Below are 22,643 nucleotides of genomic sequence, written 5' to 3' on the forward strand. Positions count from 1 at the left end.
AGAAGAAATACAGATGATAGACGGATATTCATTGGACAAATATATTATACTAGAATTGACATTTTCACTCAATTCGGGTGCATAGATCCTGAGAAATCAGTACCCAGAACATTCTCCTCTGGCCGTAATAACGGCCTTGATACGCCTGGCAAATGAGTCAGAGCTTGGATGGCGTGTACAAGTACAACTGCCCATGCAGCTTCAACACGATACCACAATTCATCAAGAGTAGTGAATGGGGTATTGTGACAAGCCCGTTGCTCGGCCACCATTGACCAGACGTTTTCAATTGGCGAGAGATATGGAGAATGTGCTGGCCAGGGTAGCAGTCGAACATTTTCTGTATCCAGAAAGGCTCGTACAGCACCTGCAACATGCGGTCGTTCATTATACTACTTAAATGTAGGGTTTCGCAGGGACAGAACCAAGGGTAGAGCCACGGGTCGAAACACATCAGAAATGTAACGTCCACTGTTCAAAGTGCCGTCAGTAGGAACAAAAGGTGACCAAGACGTGTAACCAATGGCACCCCATACCATCACGCAGGGTGATACGCCAGTATGGCGATGACGAATACACGCTTCCAACGTGCGTTCACCGCGATGTCGCCAAACACGGATGCGACCATCATTATGCTGTAAACAGAACCTGGATTCATCCGAAAAAAATGACGTTTTGCCATTCGTGCACCCAGGTTCGTCGTTGAGTACACATCGCACACGCCCCTGTCTGTAATGCAGCGTTAAGGGTAACAGCAGCCATGGTATCCGAGCTGATAGTCCATACTGCCGCAAACGTCGTCGAACTGTTCGTGCAGATGGTTGTCCTCTTGTAAACGTCCCCATCTGTTGACTCAGGGATCGAGACGTGGGTGCACGATCCGTTATAGCCATGCGGATAAGATGCCTGTCATCTCGACTGCTAGTGATACGAGGCCGTTGGGATGCAGCACGGCGTTCCGTATTATCCTCCTGAACCCACCGATTCCCTATTTTGGTAACAGTCAGTGGATCTCGACCAACGCTAGCAATAATTTCGCGATACGATAAACCGCAATCGCGATAGGCTACAATCCGAACTTTATCAAAGTCGGAAATGTGATGGTACGCATTTCTCCTCCTTACACGAGGCATCACAAGAACGTTTCACCAGGCAACGCAGGTCAACGGCTGTTTGTGTATGAGAAATCGGTTGGAAACTTTCCTTATGTCAGCACGTTGTAGGTGTCGCCACCGGCGCCAACCTTGTGTGAATGCTCTGAAAAGCTAATCACTTGCGAATCACAGCATCTTCTTCCTGTTGGTCAAATTTCGCGTCTGTAGCACGTCATCTTCGTGGTGCAGCAATTTCCAGTAGTGTATTTTCCCATTGTTAGCACTCCCATGTCCGCCCCCGGTAGCTGTGTGGTCAGCGCGAGAGAATGTCCTCCTAAGGGCCCGGGTTCGATTCCCGGCTGGGTCGGAGATTTTCTCCGCTCAGAGAGTGGATGTTGTGTTGTTCTAATCAACATCATTTCATCCCCATCGACGCACAAGTCACCGAAGTGGCTCGATTTGACAAGACTTGCACCTGGCGAACGGTCTACCCGATAGGAGACCCTGGTCACACGATGTTTACATTTAGCGCTCGCCTTCCTCACATTCTTTTTCTTCGCGGCCGCCGGCTTGAAATCATTCTTCGTCGTTTATGGTTAGGTGTTATCTGTACGTGCCCATATTTCTGAAGCACTCTGTCCGCCAAAGCTTCTGTTACGGAGTACGTTATCTCCATTCGCTTCCATTCCTTCTCATTCGAATGTTATCTTGTCTCATTAACTGCAGCCCGCTCTCTTCCCCATTGCTATTCTGGAAATAATATCATTGTCTCATTCCTCTGTGTCACTTTTCACCGAATCCTGTTCCACACACATACACTCTGTCTTGCTCAGATTTGTTTCCAAACGTTCTTTGCTATATCCCTCTCTAAGCTCTCTCTGCATGTATTCCATATCCTCTTCACCTTGAGGTAATTACTAGTTGGTCATCCGCAAATAAAAGAAACCGATGAGTGTCGCTACCAATCTTTATTCCAATGCCTGAGCTCTCCCTGTACCAGCCATTCAGCGACTGTTCGAAATAAACGTTAAATAGGCAGGTGATATCCCTCAACCTTGTTTTAGGCCTTTTTGACGAAAATACTATGGATAGCGTTGTTTCGCATTTTAATTACAAACAAGTTAATCCTCTTCCTTTTCACGTTAACCCTTCTCATTGCTTTCCAAACTTTTATTCTATGGATATTGTCATTTCTGCATGCCCACAAAACAAAGATCATGCATGCGCTTTTATTTTCATTTCTGCATTTCTCCAATAACTCCCTGACACAGTGGATCTTATTAAGACATGAGACATGCTAAAGGTTGTTGATATAATTGCATTTAAGAAGCTAAGTAGTTTACTCAACTACATTGCCCTCTGATTGAAGGTTTCCAGTTTTTTTTTTTTTTTTATCGAAGTACCCTCAACAATAACCAGCCTGAATGATCAGTGCCGGCTCTCATTTGGTTTAATATGTATCTCCACAGCATTTCAGCTACTACCTCGAAGAAAATCCAGTATGCAGATGACCTGGTGTTAATATGTCAGAACAAAGATAACCAATCACTGTAATGTTACCCTGTCAACTCACTTCATCATACGGAGCAAGTAATTTTGCGAGTGGACACTCCTATTACATCCAAGTAAAACAGAGGCCACAACATTCCATCTACATAACAAATAGGTAGAAATTGAGGTATTTATCACTGCGGATTGGATATTTAAGCACCACTGCCCAAGCCTTCCTGCAGGCCCACAAAGATCATGTACGCGCTTTTATTTTCATTTCTCCAATAACTGTCAGACAAGACATGAGACATACTAAAGTTTATTGATATAATCCCATTTCAGAAGCTAAGTAGTTTACTCAGAGTTAACGTAGCTAGATATCCAATCTTCTCGGCCAAATAGTTGTAATTAGTTGGGCAGCAAATGTGGCTATACTACAAAATGCTGAAATTTCACTCGTGTATTCAGGTATTGAATCCTGAGCCACAGTATGGGAGTAACAGCGCCATACACTAAGACGTTATACAGTAATGATGGAAGCTGAAGAAACGAATTAAAGTTAATGCCACAGCTGGGACTTGAACCTGGGTCTCCTTGCTTACTAGATCACCTACACCTGAGGTGTTACATCCAACGCTGGGGAGCTATTCCAGTGCCAGAAAGCCTCAGCAGTCGTGATGATTTAAGAGAGGAAAAATAATCGGAAGATGTGAAGTGACGTTCGTGTCGGTAGTCTGTGGAGCAATAGCTAGCATTCTTGCCTTGTAATCAAGGATACCTGGCTTCAAGTTCTAGCTGAGGCACAAATTTTAATTCATTTCTTCAGCTTCCATCATTATTGTGGATAAAGATGAGTCTCAAATGTCCTGAGAAAAATTTAATTATATGAACTGAGGCATTCGTCTGAATGAGGTCACAAGGACCTTACCAGGCGCTGTCGTATCTACCGCAATTCAGAGGTTGCTTGTTCCGTTCAGTATTGCCTCTGCATCTGAAAAGAGAAGCTGACAAGTTGCACTATCTTAAGAAGACAATGTAGAGGAGAAACAGACAGCATGATGTACTATGAAGAGTTCCCCACTCCACGTTTTCAAAGATGGTCTGTGAGACGCCCACTAAAGCCTCTGGGCAGAACAGGTAATAGGATTGTGGAAAGGGCCAAGGGTTGAGGTTAGTTTCTGCTTCTAATTGTCATTTATTGTAATTTAATAACCTTTACAATCAAAGCGGCACATAGCCGAATCTTTACCGAATGCAACTCTTTCACGGCTGAAGGCCTCCAACACGAAATCTTAACAAGATAAAAATCCAATTAAGACAGCAGTAAAATAATTCAAAAAACAACATACGCAAAGTGCGATACAAATGGCTGAGGGACACAATTAAATTCCAAAATTTTAGAATATATTACCTTAGACCGTTAAAGGGAGAAGGTCAACAAGAAATCTTTAAAAAATAAAAAATGCAATTAAGATGGCAATAAAATAATTTAAAACCCAAAAAGCAACATATTCAAGGTGCAACACAAATAGCTGAGGGCCACAATTAAATTTCAAAACTTCAGAATATATTACCATAGACCCTTTAAAGGCAGAAGATCAGCATGTTCAACAACAAGAAATCTTAAAAAATCAAAAAGATAAAAATCCAATTAAGACAGCAAAAAAATAATTTAAAGAAGCAACATATGCAAGGTGCAATACCAATGGCTGAAGGCCACAGTTAAGTTTCAAAATTTTAAAATATATTACCATAATCTTTAAAGGCAAAAGGCCACAGTGTTTAAGCTTAAAAGATAAATTTAAAAATCAATTTTGGAAAATTTTAAGAAAACAAAACAAATAACCATAAGCCTAAAATTTAAAACAGCTGACAACAGATAATTAAACACCGGTGGCACTCAGAAGGCCTCCAGAGAGGTCGACCTGCCCTCGTTCTCTTAGGTGGTGAGCCCAACTGTACTTGATCCCTCGGAAGCCAACCAGGGGACATGCACAGACCGACACAATGACTTGCTTCCCGTCAATCAGTACATGAGAACTCAAACCGGCAATGCCACAAACGTGATAATCCACAATGGAGTATGTATAAGCTGTCAAAATTACACACCACGTTTGACAGCGACAACAGGTGAGGAAAGGACGCTGCCTGAAATTACGTTAGTGGCCAGGGCAGGTAACTGGAACAGTAACGGCCTCCAGGCAGAATATTCCCCTGGTAAACCTGAATTTGAACACGGTAATAGTCAACTTCGCTCGAAAGATCACTGCTTGAATTTACGTCAGTCCCCAGGGAAGGTAACCAGAACACTAACGGATACAAGACAGGAAACTCCGCTAGTGCCCTCAAATCGTTGTTGTTGTTGTTGTGGTCTTCAGTCCTGAGACTGGTTTGATGCAGCTCTCCATGCTACCCTATCCTGTGCAAGCTTCTTCATCTTCCAGTACTTACTGCAACCCACATCCTTCTGAATCTGCTTAGTGTATTCATCTCTTGGTTTCCCTCTACGATTTTTGCCCTCCGCGCTGCCCTCCAATACTAAATTGGTGATCCCTTGATGCCTCAGAACATGTCCTACTACCCGGTCCCTCCTTTTGTCAAATTGTGCCACATACTCCTCTTCTCCCCAATTCTATTCAATACTTCATCATTAGTTATGTGATCTACCCATCTAATCTTCATCATTCTTCTGTAGCACCTCATTTCGAAAATTTCTATTCTCTTCTTGTCCGAACTATTTATCGTCCATGTTACACTTCCATACATGGCTACACTCCATACAAATACTTTCAGAAATGACTTCCTGACAATTAAATCTATACTCGATGTCAACAAATTTCTCTTCTTCAGAAACGCTTTCCTTGCCATTGCCAGTCTACATTTTATATCCTCTCTACTTCGACCATCATCAGTTATTTTGCTCCCCAAATAGCAAAACTCATTTACTACTTTAAGTGTCTCATTTCCTAATCTAATTACCTCAGCATCGCCGGATTTAATTCGACTACATTCCATTATCCTCGTTTCGCTTTTGTTGATGTTCATCTTATATCCCCCTTTCAAGACACTGTCAATTCCGTTCAACTGCTCTTCCAAGTCCTTTGCTGTCTCTGTCAGAATTACAATGTCATCGGCGAACCTCAAAGTTTTTATTTCTAATCCTTGGTTTTTAATACCTACTCCGAATTTTTCTTTTCTTTCCTTTACTGCTTGCTCAATATACACATTGAATAACATCGGGGATAGGCTACAACCCTGTCTCACTCCCTTCCCAATCACTAATTCCCTTTCATGCCCCTCGACTCTTATAACTGCCATCTGGTTTCTGTACAAATTGTAAATAGCCTTTCGCTCCCTGTATTTTACCCCTGCCATCTTCAGAATTTGAAACTGAGTATTCCAGTCAACATTGTCAAACGCTTTCTCTAAGCCTACAAAGGCTAGAAACGTAGGTTTGCCTTTCTTTAATCTTTCTTCTAAGATAAGTCGTAAGGTCAGTATTGCCTCACGTGTTCCAGTATTTCTACGTAATCCAAACTATTCTCCCCCTGAGGTTGGCTTCTAGCAGTTTTTCCATTCGTCTGTAAAGAATTCGCGTTAGTATTTTGCAGCTGTGACTTATTAAACTGATTGTTCGGTAATTTTCACATCTGTCAACACCTGCTTTCTTCGGGATTGGAATTATTATATTCTTCTTGAAGCCTGTCTCATGCATCTTGCTCACCAGACGGTAGAGTTTGTCAGGACTGGCTCTCCCAAGGCCGTCAGTGGTTCCAATGGAATGTTGTCTAGTCCCGGGGCCTTGTTTCGACTCAGGTCTTTCAGTGCTCTGTCAAACTCTTCACGCAGTATCGTATCTCCCATTTCATCTTCATCTACATCCTCTTCCATTTCCATAATATTGTCCTCAAGTTCATCGCCCTTGTATAGACGCTCTGTATACTCCTTCCATCTTTCTGCTTTCCCTTCTTTGCATAGAACTGGGTTTCCTTCTGAGTTCTTGATGTTCATACAAGTGGTTCTCTTCTCTCCAAAGGTCTCTTTAATTTTCCTGTAGGCAGTATCTATCTTACCCTTACTGAGATAAGCCTCTACATCCTTCTATTTGTCCTCTAGCCATCCCTGCTGAGCTATTTGCACTTCCTGTCGATCTCATTTTTGAGACGTCTGTATTCCTTTTTACCTGCTTCATTTACTGCATTTTTGTATTTTCTCATTTCATCAATTAAATTCAATATCTCTTCTGATACCCACGGATTTCTATTAGCCCTCGTCTTTTTACCTACTTGATACTCTGCTGCTTTCACTACTTTATCCCTCAGAGCTACCCATTCTTCTTCTACTGTATTTCTTTCCCCCATTCCTGTCAATTGCTCCCTTATGCTCTCCCTGAAACTCTGTACAACCTCTGGTTCTTTCAGTTTATCAAGGTCCCAACTCATTAAATTCCCACCTTTTTGCAGTTTCTTCAGTTTTAATATACAGTTCATAACCAATATATTGTGGTCAGAGTCCACATCTGCCCCTGGAAATGTCTTACAATTTAAAACCTGGTTCCTAAATCTCTGTCTTACGTTTATATAATCTATCTGATACTCAACAGGATTCTTCCATATATACAACCTTCTTTCATGATTCTCGAACCAAGTGTTAGCTATGATCGACCAAAATACTTAATTGCACCGCATGGCGGCTAAATCTCAGCAGTAGAACCGCTCGGTGTTGCTCGCCGGAGAACCACACCCACGCAAACCACCGAAGCGAACCACCATAACATGAATAGACGTGGCTTGGGTAGTTGAAACCACTACTCAACTCTGACGTTTGGGTCGGTGAACCACGAAGCTCGTAGCGATCGGACAGTTCCACACACGCTCCGAGACTGCACAGGGGTTGCCAGCGGCCCCAGCCGACTGCACCGAGTGGAGATAACTTCCCTCGTCCGCCAACAACAGACCGACTCACTCCAGACCCCCTTGCCGGAAACTCTATGCACCAAACAAAAGATGGTACACGGCGCAAATATCGATACACATCACTGTTGCCACACTTGGAAGGAAGAAGAACCACGACGTCACCGCGACAAGGGCATGAAACCAAACACAGATAGACAGGGAAGTTCATTAAAACGCGTAGTTGGGAGAGGGCACGGCTCAGCCTGGTAGACTCGTATGAACTGAGAGCAAATGCTGCCTTCTGCTTGTCAAATTCAAACAGAAACCTGTAAGTTCATTGTATATACATATGTTGATGTTCTGTAACATCATACGAGGGCAATAACTGGTATTGCTCTCACCTCAACCCTCTGGAAAGGCACCTGGAATGAATGCGAGTGTAAATAAGTAACCATTGTGTAGTCACAGTGTGGCATGTTAAGTGATGAGAATGTATCATTCAGTACTCTACAAACACATTTCTTGCCTGAAAGTTGACTCTACAGTACACACGGTCGCAACACTGCGGAACAGACGCAGCGGTAGAATCATACAAATTTCACACATCACAAATCTGCGACGGGGTATTAGCGAAACAATGGGAATTAAGAATACCAAAATATACATATACATATACTGACAGCCTTGGTAGAGCCAGTCCTGACCAAACTCTACCATCTGGTGAGCAAGATGTATGAGACAGGTGAAATACCCTAAGACTACAAGAAGAATGTAATAATTCCAATCCCAAAGAAAGCAGGTGTTGACAGATGTGAAAATCACCGAACTATCAGTTTAATAAGTCACTGCTGCAAAATACTAACGCGAAGTCTTTACAGACGAATGGAAAAACTAGTAGAAGCCGACCTCGGGGAAGATGAGATTGGATTCCATCAAAGTATTGGAACACGTGAGGCAATACTGACCCTACGACTTATCTTAGAAGTGAGATTAAGGAAAGGCAAACCTAGGTTTCTAGCCTTTTAGACTCAGAGAAAGCTTTTGACAATGTTGACTGGAATACTCTTTCAAATTCTGAAGGTGGTAGGGGTAAAATACAGGGAGCGAAAGGCTATTTACAATTTGTACGGAAACCAGATGGCAGTTATAAGAGTCGAGGGGCATGAAAGGGAATTAGTGGTTGGGAAGGGAGTGAGACAGGGTTGTAGCCTCTCCCTGATGTTATTCAGTCTGTATATTGAGCAAGGAGTAAAGGAAACAAAAGAAAAATTCGGAGTAGGTATTAAAATCCAAGGATTAGAAATAAAAACTTTGAGGTTCGCCGATGACATTGTAATTCTGACAGAGACAGCAAAGGACTTGGAAGAGCAGTTGAACGGAATTGACAGTGTCTTGAAAGGGGGATATAAGATGAACATCAACAAAAGCAAAACGAGGATAATGGAATGTAGTCGAATTAAGTCGGGTGATACTGAGGGAATTAGATTAGGAAACGTGACACTTAAAGTAGTAAAGGAGTTTTGCTATTTGGGGAGCAAAATAACTGATGATGGTCCAAGTAGAGACGATATAAAATGTAGACTGGCAATGGCAAGGAAAGCGTTTCTGAAGAAGAGAAATTTTTTAACATCGATTATAGATTTAAGTGTCAGGAAGTCGTTTATGGAAGTATTTGTATGGAGTGTAGCCATGTTTGGAAGTGAAACATGGACGATAAATAGTTTGGACAAGAAGAGAATAGAAGCTTTCGAAATGTGGTGCTACAGAATAGGGGGAGAAGAGGAGTTTGTGGCACAACTTGACTACAAGAAGGGATCGGTTGGTAGGACATGTTCTGTGGCATCAAGGGATCACCAATTTAGTATTTGAGGGCAGGGTGGAGGTTAAAAATCGTAGAAGGAGACCAAGAGATGAATAAATCAAGCAGATTCAGAAAGATGTAGGTTGTAGTAGGTTCTGGGAGATGAAGAAGCTTGCACTGGATAGAGTAGAATGGAGAGCTGCATCAAACCACTCTCAGGACTGAAGACCACAACAAAAACAACAACAACAACATATACTGGGCTAATCTCAGCAAAAACGCAGAGTAATGCTCTCGGTTACTCCACCCTAGAAAGTAAGTCGAAGCAAACAAAAAAATAAAATTACAAAATTGGCTGTGGCAGCGCCTCCATTGTTGGCAGTTAAATGAAAGCGGTGACAGCCAACCGGATCCCTACCGCCCACCAGGGGGCTCGGAAGCTTTCCTGTTGTGTGATAGACGGTAGCGATTACAAAAACATTTTCATTATCTTTTCATAACATTTTTACACAAATTATTTGGTAAGTGATCATTATTATATGCTTTAACTCGCTGTATATCCGCTTTATGAACTTCATAAAGTAACGTTGCGTTGCTACTTCATAAATGATCATTACTGAGGTTTTGAGGAACCCAGTAGCCGTTTAGAAAATTTTGCTGCTAACAGAGACTAAACTGTAAACGTCGTGTGACTAGGGCCTCCCGTTAGGTAGACCATTCACCGGGTTCAAGTCTTTCGATTTGACGCCACATCGGCGACTTGCGCGACGACGGGGATGAAATGATGATGATTAGGACAACACAACACCCAGTCCGTGAGTGAAAAAAAATCTCCGACCCTGCAGGGAATCGAACCCTTGCCCTTAGGATTGACATTGTGTCGCGCTGACTACTCAGCTACCGGGAGCGGACAACAGAGATTAAATACCTTGTAATTACAATTACGAGCAACTTAAATGGGAAAGACCACATAGATAATACTGTGGGGAAGGCGAAACAAAGACTGCGCTTTGTTGGCAGAACACTTAGAAGATGCGACAAATCCACTAAAGAGACAGCCTACACTACACTTGTCCGTCCTCTGTTGGAATATTGCTGCGCGGTGTGGGATCCTTACTAGGTGGGATTGACGGAGGACGTCGAAAAAGTGCAAAGAAGGGCTGCCCGTTTCGTGTTATCGCAGAATTGGGGTGAGAGTGTCAATGAGTTGGGGTGGCAGTCACTCGAACAAAGGCAGTTTTCTTTTTGGCGAGATCTGTTTACGAAATTTCAGTCACCAACTTTCTGTTCCGAATGCGAAAATATTTTGTTGACACCCACCTACGTAGGGAGATATGGTCATCATAATAAAATAAGAGAAATCAGAGTTCGGACAGAAAGATTTAGGTGTTCCTTTTTCCCACGCGCCATTCGAGAGTAGAGTGGTACAGAAGTAGTATGAAAATGGTTCGATGAACCCTCTGCCAGGCACATAAGTGTGAATTGCGGAGTAACCATGTAGATGTAGGTAGATGTAGATGTAGAGACACAAAAGTGGGCAACGGATAAAAATATTGACTGCCACCGATTAAAAGTGACAATCATTTGTAACATTATTGCAGATGGATTTCTTCCACCTCTGCTTTCAGTGTGGACTAATTATCCCCACACTGCTATTTATATAGCAGCTCATTTTTATGTTCAACGAATTGTGGAAATGTATTAGAGTTAACAGATATTAGTGGGCCGCATGACCAACAAAAAACAATAAGATGAACAAAGCAATAAAGCAACGGTGCATGTGCCACATAACGTAGCCAGAAGGAACCACTTCAACCAACAATATGTGCATACCGCTGTCTTAAAATTGTGTGGAATGATGAAAGGTGTGGGAAAAAGACCAGAATCATGCCCAAGTTTTCTGGTTTCCAGATGAGTGAGTCCACAGAAATGGCGTGACATATGGTGGCGAAGATGTTGATAGGAGTCACACTCGACGAAACGTCGTGCCATTTCGATGAACACACTCTGCTGGAAACCCGAGAGATTTTTACTAGTGCAACACGCCGAGAAAGCGACGAACTGATAAATTACATTCACTTCATCAACGTCGTGCTTACTCCACAGTTAATTTTGCTGATTAGTAGTTTCAACCCGTTGTCAGTATCATTCAGGAAGGTTAGTAAACGAGGTGTCCGAGATAATTTGGATACTTAGCGGAAAGTTGATGCATTTCAGTGTGCTTGTGTAACTTGACTGTGGAAGACGAATTTACAAGCTTAGAAACGATTAATGCTGAACAGAACAAGTTACAAAGTGTGTAACATTGCAGGATCGACCACCAGGTATGAATGGTTGTACTGGGTGTGAACATGTAGGGATTTTGTAGTGCAGTAGGATCGAAATAGACAGCTGTATGCAGAGAAGTTGGATGTTTAGAAAGGATGACTGCAAACATTAGCTGTAGGGATGGAGGAATGCATTGAGGTGTGACTGAAGGTGTGTGAGAAGTACTGACACAGAAGAGGCGATGGTATAGTACAGTCCGTTCCCTCCTTCTCCCACTTCCACCTCTACTGATCTCGATGACTACTCTCGACTCCGCCAAAGACCGTATTGCAACCGTACTGCACTGTCAAAGATTATGCTCTAATCTAGCAATCAGTTTCAGAATTAACATCATATTAAGTCCCTGCCATTGCCATTACAACTAATGTCATAATTTTACAGTATATTATGTGCAAGTTACACATAAATTGTTGTCACAAATATTAACACAGTTTATCTGTACTGGGTGGTCAGAAACGGTCTCAAGGCGTTGTAAGGGTGCGAAACTTTTAAGCTCTGCAATATAAATATAGATGTAAAACGAGATTATTGCTGATGTCCAGTCATTTTTAACTGTGTATTATTAAAAGTAATAAACTGAAATGAAAGATTAAAAGGAATTAGAATGAAAAAGTAAAAGAATATTAAGTATAACCAGTTAAACTGACAGAAACAGGGTATGGAACTAAACTGCCTGGTATTTGTAGACGATTCTGTACTTCTGTCTGAAAATTTAGCATGTGCAGAAATACAAGTCAATCTCTCGGAACAGACAGAAAGTACATAATCTTTATGACCTCAGCAGACAAACGTAATGTTTTCTCTAACTCAAAAAATGCACGAAACTTTTTCCACCTCGACATTTGTCAATTATTGATGTTCAAAAAGTATAAGTGTGTTAAACGGCGAATATTAATTAGGAAAATGTGCTATAAATAAAAGGACTCAGAAAATAGAAAGGAAATATGGAAGTAAAAAATATATACGTTATAAACTGCATATCAAGGAACACAAATAGAACGCATTATAACAAGGTATTAAACCAAAATTCCTCAACGAAAATTTAGTACCTCCACATTAGTTACTCAAAGAAAAGATCTAATCTTCAGTATTCTTCTGTGAATAGCTTCTATACTCTTCTTGTCTAACCAGTTTATATTCCACGTTTCACTACTGTTCAAGTCTAGACTCCAAATACCTTCAGAACTTTATGTTCGATGTTAACAAATTCCTGAAACTTCCTGGCAGATTAAAACTGTGTGCCCGACCGAGACTCGAACTCGGGATCTTTGCCTTTCGCGGGCAAGTGCTCTACCATCTGAGCTACCGAAGCAAGACTCACGCCCGGTACTCACAGCTTTACTTCTGCCAGTACCTCGTCTCCTACCTTAGTAGGCAAAGGTCCCGAGTTCGAGTCTCGGTCGGGCACACAGTTTTAATCTGCCAGGAAGTTTCATATCACCGCACACTCCGCTGCAGAGTGAAAATCTCATTCTGTTAACAAATTCCTCTTCATCAGAAATGTTTTTTTTCCTAAAACCAATACACATTTTATATCCTCTCTTCTTCGACCTTTATCTGTTATTCTGCTACTAAAATTGCGAAACTTCTCTGCAAGTTTTACTATCCTGTTTCCTAATCTAATACCTCCATGCCCAACTCCATAACTGAGAGGTCAGCACAGATGGCTAGCACACAGAGGACCCGTGTTCCACTCCCGAAACTGACAAGGAATTTTTCCTGTGGGGGGTGGGGGCTTTTGTGGGGTGCACTCAGCCTCTCGATACCAACTGAGGGGTTGCTTGACCGAATAGTAGCGCCACCTCGGCCCGGACCCTGAGAAGTGAGCTGACCGCGTACACCTCTGTGCCACATCTTCATGACGCCACAACCCACAAGATGACACGGCTGCTGTTAGACATACCTTAATCCTTCACAGTCTGGGCCGGCCGCTGTGGCAGAGCGGTTCAGGCGCTCAGTCCGGAACCCAGCGACTGCTACGATCGCAGGTTCGAACACTGCCTCGGGCATGGATGTGTGTGATGTCCTTAGGTTGGTTAGGTTTAAGTAGTTCCGAGTTCTAGGGGACTGATGACGTCAGATGTTAAGTCCCACATTGCTCAGAGCCGTTTTTCCCACTCTGGACGTCGAGCTCGACAATTCCTTGTGCGTAACCTTATGTAATTCTGCCTTCCATTACTTTTGCTTTACGTGTCTTTTCAACGCACTGATCGTTCCATTCAATTACTTTTGGGAGTCCTTTGCTAAACCTCTAAATCCTCGCACAAACGAGAAAATGACTGACATCGAAATAAGTGTCCAAGGAATAGAAAAGCAACTGGAATCACTCAACAGCGGAAAGTCCACTGGACCTGACGGGATACCAATTCGATTCTACACAGAGTATACGAAAGAACTTGCCCCCCTTATAACAGCCGTGTACCGCAAGTCTCTTGAGGAACGGAAGGTCCCAAATGATTGGAACAGAGCACAGGTAGTCCCAGTCTTCAAGAAGGGTCGTCCAGCAGATGCACGAAACTATAGACCTATATATCTGACGTCGATCTATTGTAGAATTTTAGAACATGTTTTTTGCTCGCGTATCATGTCGTTTTAGGAAACACAGAATCTACTCTGTAGGAGTCAACATGGATTCCGGAAACAGCGATCGTGTGAGACCCAACTCGCTTTATTTGTTCATGAGACCTAGAAAATATTAGATACAGGCTCCCAGGTAGACGCCATTCTCCTTGACTTCCGGAAGGCGTTCGATACAGTTCCGCACTGTCGCCTGATAAACAAAGTAAGAGCCTACGGAATATCAGACCAGCTGTGTGGCTGCATTGAGAGTTTTTAGCAAACAGAACGCAGCATGTTGTTGTCAATGGAGAGACGTCTATAGACGTTAAAGTAACTTCTGGTGTGCCACAGGGGAGTGTTACGGGACCATTGCTTTTCACAATATATATAAATGACTAGTAGATAGTGTCGGAAGTTCCATGTGGCTTTTCGCGGATGATGCTGTAGTATACAGAGAAGCTGCAGCATTAGAAAATTGTAGCGAAATGCAGGAAGATCTGCAGCGGATAGGCACTTGGTGCAGGGAGTGGCAACTGCCCCTTAACATAGACAAATGTAATGTATTGCGAATACATAGAAAGAAGGATCCTTTATTGTATGATTATATGGTAGCGGAACAAACACTGGTAGCAGTTAGTTCTGTAAAATATCTGGGAGTATGCGTGCGGAACGATTTGAAGTGTAATTATCATATAAAATTAATTGTTGGTAAGGCGGGTACCAGGTTGAGATTCATTGGGAGAGTCCTTAGAAAATATAGTCCATCAACAAAGGAGGTGGCTTACAAAACACTCGTTCGACCTATACTTGAGTATTGCTCATCAGTGTGGGATCCGTACCAGATCGGTTTGACGGAGGAGATAGAGAAGATCCAAAGAAGAGCGGCGCGTTTCGTCACAGGGTTATTTGGTAAGCGTGATAGCGTTACGGAGATGTTTAACAAAATCTGCAAGAGCGGCGCTCTGCATCGCGGTGTAGCTTGCTCGCCAGGTTTCGAGAGGGTGTGTTTTTGGATGAGGTATCGAAATTATTGCTTCCCCCTACTTATACCTCCCGAGGAGATCACGAGTGTAAAATTAGATAGATTAGAGCGCGCACGGAGGCTTTCAGACAGTCGTTCTTCCCGCGAACTATACGCGACTGGAACAGGAAAGGGAGGTCATAGCAGTGGCATGTAAAGTGCCCTCCGCCACACACCGTTGGGTGGCTTGCGGGGTATAAATGTAGATGTAGATGCAGATGCTGTCTCTGACAGGATTACCATGTCACTGGCAAACTTCAAAGGTTTTATTAATTCCCCCTTTTAATACATTCCATTTCCAAATTTTTCCATGGATTCTTTTATTGCTTGCTCAATATACAGATTGAGTAACATCGGCGAAGGTCACAACACCGCCTCGTTCTATTCTCAACGATTGCTACAATTTCATATCCTTGGACGCTTACAACTGCAGTCTGGTTTCGATACAATTTATGAATAACTTTTTACTTCCCTGTGTTTTTCCCTGCCACCTTAAGTGTATTCCAGTTAACATGTTCAACAGCTCTCAAGATCTATAAATACTACACACATCAAAAAAAGTTTTGCATCACCCCAGTTCCCAGAACTCCTGAAGATAGACGTCCACTGTGGATATTGTATCACAGACACCATCCCTTTAACTGTGCAGAGATGTCACTAAACCCGCCCAAAGATGTAACCAACCATGCATGAGCAGCGTCTATTAGATGCAGGGGTACCGACAGCCGATCAGTTCCAGTCATTCCACCAGGGAGGAGGTACACGGCTCGTATTGCGTGTAATTCAACCATGCCTAGACGGTCAATACCGAAGTTAGACATTGCCAGGATGCGCTCTCAACAACAAAGTGTCCAGCCATCTCGAAGTGAACCAAAGCGATGTTGTTCGGACATGGACGATATACAGAGAGACAGGAACTATCGATGACATGCGTCGCTCAGGCCGCCCAAGGATTACTACTGCAGTGGAAGACCGCTACCTACGGATTATGGCTCGGAGGAATCCTGACAGCAACGTCACCACATTGAATGCTTTTCGTGCAGCCAAAGGACGTCGTATTATGACTCAAACTGTGCGCAATGGGCTGCATGATGAGCAACTTCACTCCCGACATCCGTGGCGAGGTCCACCTTTACAACCACGACACCATGCAGCGCGGTACAGATGGGTCCAACGACATGCCGAATGGACCGCTTAGGATTGGCATCACCTTCTCTTCCCCGATGAGTGTCGCATATGCCTTCAAACATACCATCATCGGAGACGTGTTTGGAGCCAACCTGGTCAGTGTGAACGCCTTAGACACACTATCAAGCGAATGCAGCGAGGTCCTTTACTGTTTTCGTGTAGCATTATGTGGGGCCGACGTGCGCCGCTGGTGGTGATGAAAGGCGCCGTAACGGCTTTTTCGATACGTGAATGCCATCCTCTGACCGATAGTGCAACCATATCGGCAGTATATTGGCGAAGCATTCGTCTTCATGGACGACAATTCCCGCCCCTATCGTGCACATCTTTTGAATGACTTCCTTCAGGATAACGACGTCTCTCGACTAGAGTGGCCAGCATGTTCTCCAGACATGAACACTATCAAACATTCCTGGGATAGATTGAAAAGGACTGTTTATGGATGACGTGCCTCACCAACTACTCTGAGGAATCTACGCTGAATCGCCGTTGAGGAGTGGGACAATCTGGACCAACAGTGGCTTGATGAACTTGTGGACAGTATGCCACATCGAATACAGACATGCATCAATGTAAGAGGACGTACTACTGAGGATTAGAGGTAGCGGTGTGTACAGTAATTTGAATCACCACCTGCGAAGGTCTCGCTGTATGGTGGTACAACATGCAATGTGTGGTTTCCATGAGCAATAAAAAGGGCGCAAATTACGTTTATGTTGACCTCTATTCTAATTTTCTGTACATGTTCCGGAACTCTCGGAACCGAGGTGATGCAAAACTTTTCTTGGTGTGTGTATAAACATAGGCTTTGAGTTCTTTAACCTATCTTCTTAGATAGATCGTAGAGTCAGTACATCTTTGCGTGTTCCTACATTTCTCGAGAATCATAGCAGATGTGCTCCTGCTTAGCTGGGTGGTTACGTGCTCGCCTCCCATGCAGTGGGCCCGAATTTGATTCCCCGCCAGGGTGGAGATTTTTCTCCGCTCTGAACAGGGTGTTGTGTTGTCCTCATCATCATTTCATCCTCATTACCGGCAAGCAAGTTGCCCATTGTGGGTCGACTAAAATAAGACTTGTACTCGCCAGCTGAACTTCTGCGGATGGGGCCACCTGGACAACAATGCCACATGCTTATTTCATTTCATTTCATTTCATAGCTCATCTTCCAGATGGTCTCGTTCTATCGGGTTTCCCATTCTATAATCTGTATCAGTATTTTGCAGTCTTGGTTCATTATGTTATGTACGACTGTGACACCCCACTTGTCACTTATCTGGTTTTGGCGTGTGTTCATCCCAGCTAATTGACTAACAGATCAACAGAGAGTGCAAAACTGCAGCAATATCGGATAACGCAATGAAAGTAATAAGGCCCTGTGACTCCTGATTGACCTGTGGGGGCAGTGTTGACATTAATTGATTCAGAATTGATCCATTTTAATTAAAAAGGGGTCACATTGATGTTATATTCAGCTATTGAACACCAGATGCAAATGTTAAACATAAAATGAATTAAGAAAGTGGCTTGGGATTTCAACTACTTGATTGAAAACAGGTACAGTCGATTATCACAAATTTATTTTAACTCATGACCTTCAATCATGACTCTCCTAACAGGCAGTGGGAATAAATTGCCTTTACATGGAGTAAAGCACGATAAATCAAAATTAATTCCTATCGGCTGACCCATGCGTAATGCAAAGTGCGAGAAGAATTCTACAGTACATGGCTCATGAAACCCTCGTGGAAACTTTGGCGATGTGATGCAAAAATTAACTCAAGCCAGAGCGGGCGCAATATCACCAAATTCAGCATGGCGGGTCAGCGGCATTGTGCGGACGTCGGCTGGTCTCCTGGTGCTGCAAGGCTGCGCTCCTCTATTCACTCCTAGCTATCTTGCTCAGTACGCAGCTGAACGGAAACTTTATATCTCCAAGCTCAATTGTTCCTTTTGCTAAGTCCTAAACTGCAGAGATGCTCACTCTCTCTCAGGCAAGCTGAGAAAAGAGCGCCGCGTCTGCAGTCTAGGCAAGCTGGGAACAGAAAACCTCTACGGAGGCTTTTGCCAGTCCACTCTTCGCCTTGGTTTCCCCTCCAGCAAAATCACTTACGCCAATTACAGTGTAAGTCGCATTAATTTTGCATCGCTTCCCAGTGCCGACAAGTGCTTGCTCTGAGAAGTGAACAAATTCCCACAAAATTTCCCTTCCTCTCAACTTCTGCCATTTAGCTCCTCCCAGGCCACCCATCAAGGTTAGCATCTGCACAAAACACCAATTTTTCCGGAATTCTGACTCCCAGAAGAGTGCTTCAAATTCCTTGGTCCTACATTCCCATCAGAGGCCAGCGTATTTCATTCTGTCGCTCTTCACTTGATTTACTTCAGACTCTGCAGACCATGAATTCAGGTTGCTATAGTCACGAACACGCATATTTTGGCGTCTGTTGACCGCTCCACCATAGCTTTGCACGGCTTTCTCGCATGTTCCACTGAAAATGGGATAGCAGACATTTATCAACAGGCATACAAGTTCTCTGTCTGCTCCCCAGTACACCAGCATGGGATCAATCACCAGCTCACTGTCACTCATCTTAAGGCAGCTGGAGGTCGCACCCCGTTACCACTTTCTCAGAATTTGAGCCGCCCTAAGCTGCCTATTGTCACTTCCCTTCGCTGCTCCCCAGCCGCACACCGCCACCCACCTACAGTCAACTCTGAATACTTCCCTGGGATAAACTAGCCTCCAGTAAATCGACGCGTTTCCACAAAGTTTTCATGCCACGTGAATTACTTTAAAACCATCACCTGACATTAATTGTTCCAATACGACCATGCTATACCCTCTCCAAGATGCATTGTGCCTTGTTAGTCATTTTTGTTCAGCCCTACTGTTTGCTAATCGCGATTTCGGTGATCTTTAATAACTTCATGTAAGGGGCATAGTTCTTATCATCTTACACGACTTTGTGCACAGTGGTAAAGATAGGTGGGCTACAGAGTGGAGCAGCAACTGTCGTTGGAGGAAAGCTGAAATCAAAACTGATTAGAGAACAGATTATCACAGTAGATAAAAGATTTATTGAATTATGTTCTCTAGAAGAAGAAGGACTCAATCACATTGTGGAGCAAGAAACAGAGTTCAGTTCATAAAACAGAAACAATGACGATGTTTGAGCCATGTCTGCGTGGTTTCCCACACTGAAGAGGCTCTGAGAACGAGTTGCCTGAGACACTACTGCTGGGTTTCCTGTATTGTGACGGCAGAGCGAACTTGAAGTACAGAGCTGCTGGGGGTATGGCTCAGCATACACGCACCACTGGGTCAGCCAGATCCCATGTGACTGCAATTGGCGCTAAACGCAAACACTGGACACCCTTTGGGTGGTACTGATACGTGATAGCACACATTAAGCTGAGCCGGCCATTGTGGCTGAGCGCTTCTAGGCACTACAGTCTGGAACTGTGCGACCGCTATGGTCACAGGTTCCAATCCTGCCTTGGGCATGGATGTGTATGATGTCCTTAGGTTAGTTAGGTTTAAGTAGTTCTAAGTTCTGGGAGACTGATGACCTCAGATGTTAAGTCTCATAATGCTCAGAGCCATTTGAACCGTTAAGCTGATATTTCGATGACATTCACAACAGAAAAACAGATGGCGTTGCAGAAAGATATAGCTTTAGGAGCAAAATGTCAAAATTGTAAGAAATCCGTAGCAGTAGCAGTAAGAGAACAAGTAGGAAATAGTCTGAACTATGTAAAAGACCGCAGCTCGTGGTCATGCAGTAGCGTTCTCGCTTCCCACGCCCAGGTTTCCGCGTTCGATTCCCGGTGGGGTTAGGGATTTTCTCTGCCTCGTGATGACTGGGTGTTGTGTAATGTCCTTAGGTTAGTTAGGTCTAAGTGGTTCTAAGTTCTAGGGGGCTCATGACCATAGATGTTAAGTCCCATAGTGCTCAGAGCCAGCCAACTAGGTAAAAGGAAACGAAAATGAAGTAAAGTTGAAAGAATAAGGAAGGAATAAAATGAGAGTAATTACAAGAAACTGCAACTGGCACATGGTTCCCAGTTGTCCAGAATGAAGGAAAAAAGGGGAACGAAATAATATTTGAGTAGTAACAAATGAAAAGAAATTGCAACTGGCACATAGTTCCAAGTTGTCCAGAACGAAGGGTAGAGGGTGAAGGAAGTAACATTTGAGTAGCAATCACTGAACTGTAGTGTGACAGTTTGGATATGTTGTTCATACTGTTTCCATGTTTTTAAATAACTACTGCCGATAACACGGTTGTGAACCAAAACCTGTTTGTGCCGCCAGCTACGAGCAGCGCATGAAGCGGCTGTCTGCCATCTACCGGGACCGGCCGCAGACAGCCCTGGAGACGGCCGTCTGGTGGACGGAGTACGCCCTGAGGCACCAGGGGGCGCCCCACCTGCGCTGCGCCTCGCTGGACCTCCACTGGTTCCAGCGCTGGATGCTCGACGTCATCGCACTCGTCCTTCTGGCCGCCGCTGCCGCGTCCTCAGCTGTGTACCTCCTCACCAGGAAGGTCCTCTCGGCGCTGTTCCAGGAGGGCGGCAAGCTCAAGAGGTCGTGACACAGCAGTCCAGCTATGGCGGCTGGCGACCCTGACAGTACAAACAAACCCTCCCAGTGTTCCATAGTCTACATTCTCATTCCAATCTTGTGAAAATGTTTGTCATTGTATACCACTATTATCGTCTCCGAGCTTCAAAGCAAATCACTCCCTACTTGTTATTGTTATAGAAATAAAAGACGAGGTTATTCGTAAACAGAGTTCTGCAGTTTTATTACACGCTGGTGCTTCGGTAGTGGTATTCCTAAACCACTTTAAATGACGAATCTACAAGTCCATTCACATTAACGTGAATAACGCCATGTTCGACTCTGCCATGCAATAACCCCATGCAAGTGGAAGGTGGCAGTACTATAGTTCAGTTCCTTTATTTTTTTTTAATCTCATTTTGTTCGCTTTTGTTCGTTGCATCTGCTCGGGGCGGACGTCGTAAAACATCCGTTTAATTCGTTGTTGATCGATAAGTTCAGTTTTTTTTTTTTTTTTTATTACAGAGGGTTGCTAACCCTCTGACCGAACATTTTCTGCCGGCATTTTTCTTGGCGGTTCGCACATGCCCGCCCAGACGCGGGAGATTGCTGCGTTGCCAGTTGTATGCGCCAAGAGAAGCAGCGCCATAGTATAGTTCGCAAACTAACATTTAGGGGGGAGCGAGCAGTTTATGAAGTAAAGTCACCACGGCCGCATTAACCCTTTCGCTGCTACAGAGATGTGCTCCCCACATTCTGCGATGTGTGCGATTTTGTCAACATTGCATTGCTCGCCTGTGCAGATACATGGTGTTTCGACTGCTTAGACATACTTTACCATTCGATTTCATAATTTGATTTTTGCACAGTTTCTTGACTCGTACCTACCCCCCATAAATAACTTAATTTTGTTTCGATGTTCAACCCAGTTATTGTGCAGCATTTGATGTAGTCAACCACTGCACAATATTTTGAAGAGTTTGCAGAGCTAAAAGTCCATAGCGTGTACTTTCTATATGGACGATTCTAGTTGCCACTAGAAATTTAAAAAAATTACATTCAAACGAATAAAATTCATGAAGACACTTCGATATTGTTTTTAAATAAAGAAAATATTAAGCACCGAACAAGGTTTGAACTCAGAACCTTTCGCTTCGCAGCTATACACTTTAACCATTACACTTGAGCAGCTCGTCATTCAATGTTACTCCCGGAGAACTTTAAAAAATCACGCAAAATATCGTCAGACACTGTTGGTATGACAATGAATTACTCAGGTTTCGTCGAAGTACAATAGGGAAAAAAAACAATTACCGCTCTTCTTTATTGCGAAAAAGCAGTTAGTGAGAATGATACAAACAAACACCTTTCTTTGTTATCGCCTGAATTAGGAGGCTTATTGCTTGTTTGGTTTAATTAATTAATAGAATATGAAGCAATTGGTATAAAGAATGCCTTTTTCCAACTTTCTATAAAAGAAAGTCTGTTATCAAGACATTGCTTTTGTTCAATTACTTTATTTATGACTGAACGTCCGTGCTCTGCACTGCAGTCGAGCTCTGGCAACGTCGCTCTCTGTTCATTGGCTGACTGTGTCTTGTGACGACAGATGCGGAGAACGAACCTAAACTCGGCCGCCGTCATAAATGACGCGCTCTTTAGTGGTAGAGGGTATATAAAGCACATCTGAGAGACACGGGA

General features: G+C 43.4%; 1 protein-coding gene across 1 annotated transcript in view; it reads left to right on the forward strand.

Moving 5' to 3' along the window:
- Positions 1 to 21,173, forward strand: part of LOC126291810 (UDP-glucosyltransferase 2-like) — a 146,239-nt gene extending 125,066 nt beyond the window's left edge. Inside the window, exon 5 of the mRNA XM_049985506.1 lies at positions 20,694 to 21,173. Within this exon, the coding sequence (XP_049841463.1) occupies positions 20,694 to 20,973 (280 nt within the window). The 3' untranslated portion in view covers positions 20,974 to 21,173. The remainder of the gene's footprint in view (positions 1 to 20,693) is intronic.
- Positions 21,174 to 22,643: the final 1,470 nt, after the last annotated feature.

Source organism: Schistocerca gregaria, chromosome 9, assembly GCF_023897955.1.
Source record: "Schistocerca gregaria isolate iqSchGreg1 chromosome 9, iqSchGreg1.2, whole genome shotgun sequence".
NCBI lineage: Eukaryota > Metazoa > Arthropoda > Insecta > Orthoptera > Acrididae > Schistocerca > Schistocerca gregaria.